The sequence below is a fragment of the Acanthisitta chloris genome, unplaced genomic scaffold (genome assembly GCF_000695815.1).
Source record: "Acanthisitta chloris isolate BGI_N310 unplaced genomic scaffold, ASM69581v1 scaffold31567, whole genome shotgun sequence".
NCBI classification, from domain to species: domain Eukaryota; kingdom Metazoa; phylum Chordata; class Aves; order Passeriformes; family Acanthisittidae; genus Acanthisitta; species Acanthisitta chloris.
This window is the reverse complement of record NW_008682539.1, coordinates 7,631-11,848: the sequence shown is the minus strand read 5'-3', so window position 1 is coordinate 11,848 and position 4,218 is coordinate 7,631. Positions and strand designations below refer to the sequence as shown.

At 49.6% G+C, this 4,218-nt stretch overlaps 1 protein-coding gene across 1 annotated transcript in view; it reads right to left on the bottom strand.

Moving 5' to 3' along the window:
* Positions 1 to 3,751, bottom strand: part of LOC103805902 (carbonic anhydrase 9-like) — a gene marked incomplete at its 5' end in the record, with an annotated part of 7,077 nt that extends 3,326 nt beyond the window's left edge. The window contains 4 exons of the mRNA XM_009078566.1: positions 220 to 286; positions 561 to 653; positions 1,280 to 1,422; positions 3,581 to 3,751. Coding sequence (XP_009076814.1) covers positions 220 to 286; positions 561 to 653; positions 1,280 to 1,422; positions 3,581 to 3,751 — 474 coding nt within the window. The remainder of the gene's footprint in view (positions 1 to 219; positions 287 to 560; positions 654 to 1,279; positions 1,423 to 3,580) is intronic.
* Positions 3,752 to 4,218: the final 467 nt, after the last annotated feature.

The following is a 4,218-nucleotide window of genomic DNA, read 5'->3' as shown; positions in this document are numbered from 1 at the left end:
CCAGCCACTGGAGAAAGAGCAGTGGGTTTGCCCTGGAGGCAGGAGAAAGCATGTGAAAGCAGAGGGCACCTTGGAGCACTGTTTCCGTACAAGCTGTGCAATGCTCCCCTTCTCACATACACATGGCATGTGCCTGCTGCAGCCTTGCTCTGCCATGCAGCAGGTTTCTCTGCTGGACTGCAGCCCCTGAGACAAGCACTAGATGGAACAGGGCCTTACCTTTTCCTTGAATTTTGTAAAGATGATCAAGTATTTCCCGATAGTATGGGTTCTCCCTTGGCCCAACCTGCAACACAGAGACCCCACAGTAATGGCAAGGGCAGGGCCCAAAAGGACCAGCCAGTGCTGGCAGTGCCAGCAGGGAGGTATCGTTCCCTGTGAGAGGCACCCTAGTCCGGTGACCCCTTTCTGTGAGGGATGCTCTGCCCTCTCTTTCCTCTTCTTCCAAGGAAAATTTGCACCTTTACCAGTCCCATGAACTGTGCCCAACTCTGCCCACCCCAGTCCCACTCTCCCCCTCTCCTACCTCTCCTTGCCTAGCGCTGACTTATGGGACTCACCTCCAGAAAGGCTCCCAGTACGGCCAGGCCGTCTGGGTAAATCATTGCCTCCTCAACGCCATCATACTTGGTGTTGTAGTGGACCACATGGATCTGGAAGGGAAACATGCAATCCCAATGCAGGATGGGCAACACTGGGAGATGCTCACCCCCACAGGGCTCCAGCCTGGTGATGCAATGACTGGAAGAGACATGCACCCGTGTCAAGCAACCCTTCTGGGAAGGGAAAATGCTGGGCACCAAGAAAACGTGCTGCTGCAAAGCAGCCAGCATGAAAGTCTGCCTGAACTTCCCCAGTCAGGGACAGCAAACCAGCATGCTGCCCTGGATACTGGGGTTTGTACTGCAGTGCAGAGGACAGCAGCTAGAGAAGGAGGGATAAAACCAGATGGGAGCTGCAGAGCAAGAGGACAGTGTGTACAGAGTAAACAGACCCTGCAGCTCACAGCCTCCCAGGAAGCCGTCTTCCCCAGCCTGGGGAGTGCTGCAGCTCCATCAGCCCAAGACCAGGCTTCAGCATGAGTCTGGCTCAGCACCAAAGCATGGCCTCCTGTACTGAACTCCACTGTCTCAGCGCTGCCTGGGATCCTGACTAGGGGTTACAGCCTTCATCCACTGACAACCAGGGCCTTGGGCAAGGAGTATGACAGCACTCCAGTGCCTTCCCTGCCCAGCACCATGAGGGAAAGGATGCATCCACCAGCATGAGGGCTCTTTACCTCTGCAGCAAAGCGTCGCCCATTGACAGTGTGCTCTGAGCCAGGTCCTGATAGGGAACCCCAGTGCAGGTGCAGCTGCACGGCTCGGTACTGCTGGGCATAGCCCCCAGTGATGGCCAGCGACTCAGGCAGCTCGAGTTGAACTGCGGAGGCAGAAGGAAGAGGTCAGTCAGTAAAACATGAAGTCCAGTCCATCCCACAGATATGCAGAGGAGATGTCTCAAGGGAACTGTTCACCCTGGGTGTGTGGAAATTGATCATAACAATAAAAGCTTGCTTTCCATCTTTCATGAGGCTGTGACCAAGTCAATACTTAGAGCTCTGCCAATGTGGCAGGGTTCAGCTTTTGACTTCAGGTTGTCGGACACTGCAGTAAATCCATCAGCTTCAAAAATTGCTGCTATGAATGTGCTGGAAAGTGAAGAACCTCTCTGCAAAGACTCCTGGGGCCAGCTCCAAGGCAAATATTATCCAACAATTTATTCAGTAAGTGAAAATAATATAAAGAGACCATGGTCAAAATTCATTGAGAAAGATATTGGCAGAGTGGTGAGTATGTTAGAGAGCAGGGCAGTTGGACAGAGAGCTGCAGCACTTGGCAAGCTGGGACCTTTCAAATAAGCAGCCTGCAAGTGTCTGACAGCACTGAAGCTGGTGGCACAGAAGCATTAAATATTTTGAAAGCACTTAGAGCTACAATTTTTGCCTCTTTGGATACCATAAATTCATGCTTAGTTTTGCGTTTACTTTAGTGTGGTTTATCCAGCTATTTTGGACTCACGCAGCAGTGTGGCAAATCTAAAGCTGAGTTACCTACACTTGTGCCAAAAATATCAGGAGCATCCCCGCACACTGAGAAAGGCTGTTCTATCCTTCTAAACACCTTTTCCTCATTTTTAATATCAATTCTTTCTCCTTGGTAGGTGAAGTGTCCCTTAGTCACATCACTGACTTAGGGCACAGATTCAGGATTTACCAGGGTTTCTGATGAGTCATTTGCCCTGTCCCACGTTCCCGGTCACTGGGTTCAGAGACAAAAAACTCAAATACAGGAAGTGGGAGCCTGCTCCCTCCCTGTGAATGTATCTGCCTTTACTTTTTTTTTTTTTTTTAATAGATAAATCATTGTGTTCCTTCTCCTAGCTACCTGAGTCATTTTCAGGCCCTCACAAAAGCTTATACGGCATATACACTTCATATTAGCAAAATGAGTAACTGTACAAATACCTTACTGGACTTACAACATTTTATTTATTTATGGCTTTTCATAAAGCAGGGCAGTCGTTGCCACAATAAAAAAAAAAAGGCACCTTATAAGCAAGTGACAAAGTACTTCCCCCCTCCTCAGTGAAAATGCTCCAACTACTTTCCTAAACACCAGATGCCAGGGTGTCTAAAATAGCAACTACTGAGCTCAACTAGTTTAACTCTGTTGGCACGTTAGGGCAAGAGGCCACAATATAGAGTGCTGTGCATGCACCATGCGGCTGATCTGACCATGCACAGCGAGTCTGACCTGTTGAGTTTGCTGTATACACAGGTCAGCTCCATCTCACTCGCTACCAGGGCAAGGAGGTGTCTTATCACACCGTCAGCAAGTTCCTAAGTCCCTTTCTCCACAACCTTTTCTTAGCCTGGCATCTGGCAGACACCAGTGTGCACAAAACACTCTGCTTCCTCCCAGAAAAAGCTGGTAGCAACCAGCACCCCAACATCCACCACAGTGGTTTTTCTTCATATCTGGCATAGAGAGACAGATATTAAAATAATGGGAATAAGTTGTGTCCAGACTTTCCAAAAAAACATTCTAAAATTGGAGAAGGGGAAAAAAAGACCAATAAAAATTCCTTGAGATCTTGAGGTAGCATCCTGAAGCGCAGACTTAAAGAAGCTGATCAATGTTGTGTCCTAAAAGACAGATGTAGGTAACTTAAAGGCTAAGGCTGATGAATCCTTTGAAAATGAAATACAGAGGAAGAACTAGTGGCTGCAAACCTGTGCCAGAAACACCAGGGATATGTTTTATAAGGAAATGTGCAGTTTAACAAAATTCCTGGAGCCAGTTCCCAAAGGCACTGGACATCTCCAGGTTTCTCTCCTCATCCAGGAATATGCATAGACCTGTAAAGTCTCAACAGTCTGATGCTTCCTTTTTTGGCCTTGAAGGCAACATGACTGCAGCCTCCAAGAGAATCTCCTTCCCAGAGCTCAGGGGAAGGCATCAGAAGAGCTCAGTCCTGCTGGGAGAGTCTGAGCAGCCTCTGCTCATGCTCCAGCCTCTGCCTGTGCCTTTGTGCCCACCTGTGTGCCCATTGTTCTTCAGCCTGAGCTTCTCCTTGGCAGGCAGGCTGTAGCCAGACAGCTGTATTGGCCGCAGGTCAGGGCTGAAGATGGTCCGGCCCATATCAATGTTAATGGGAGACTGCATGTTGCCCCCGCAGTTTGGGTATTCCACATTCCAGTGCTCCTGGTCTGGTGCAGGAAGGAGTGGAGAGAGTGTCAGTGAGATTGTCCATGCAAGGAGACCACCAGAAAGAAGGTTCAGTGGGTGGTGGGCAAGAGGACAGGAACTGGCTGGGGAATTAGCCTTTGCACATAAGGTTAGTTTCCATAAAGTTAGCTTGGGAGCAGCTCTGTGCCACCATGTGACTGCATGTGGCTGTATCAGGAAAGGTCTCGGAGCATGGTGAGCTGCCAGGAAAGTCTATTTTTGGGGTGTTTGGGAAGAACACAAGAAGATCATTTACAAGTGGACTTGGCAAGCCGAGGAGCTGCTGCCCTGCAGCTCATCACACTCTCGCTGCCTTGCACCGCCTGGCATTTGGCAGGTATCTTCACCTGTGCTGCCACTTGAGCAAGGTACCACAGTGCTACTAGGCTCTCATGAGCCCTCTGAGGTCTGACAGGACCCTGGCCGGCACAGCCCTGCAAAGCACTAG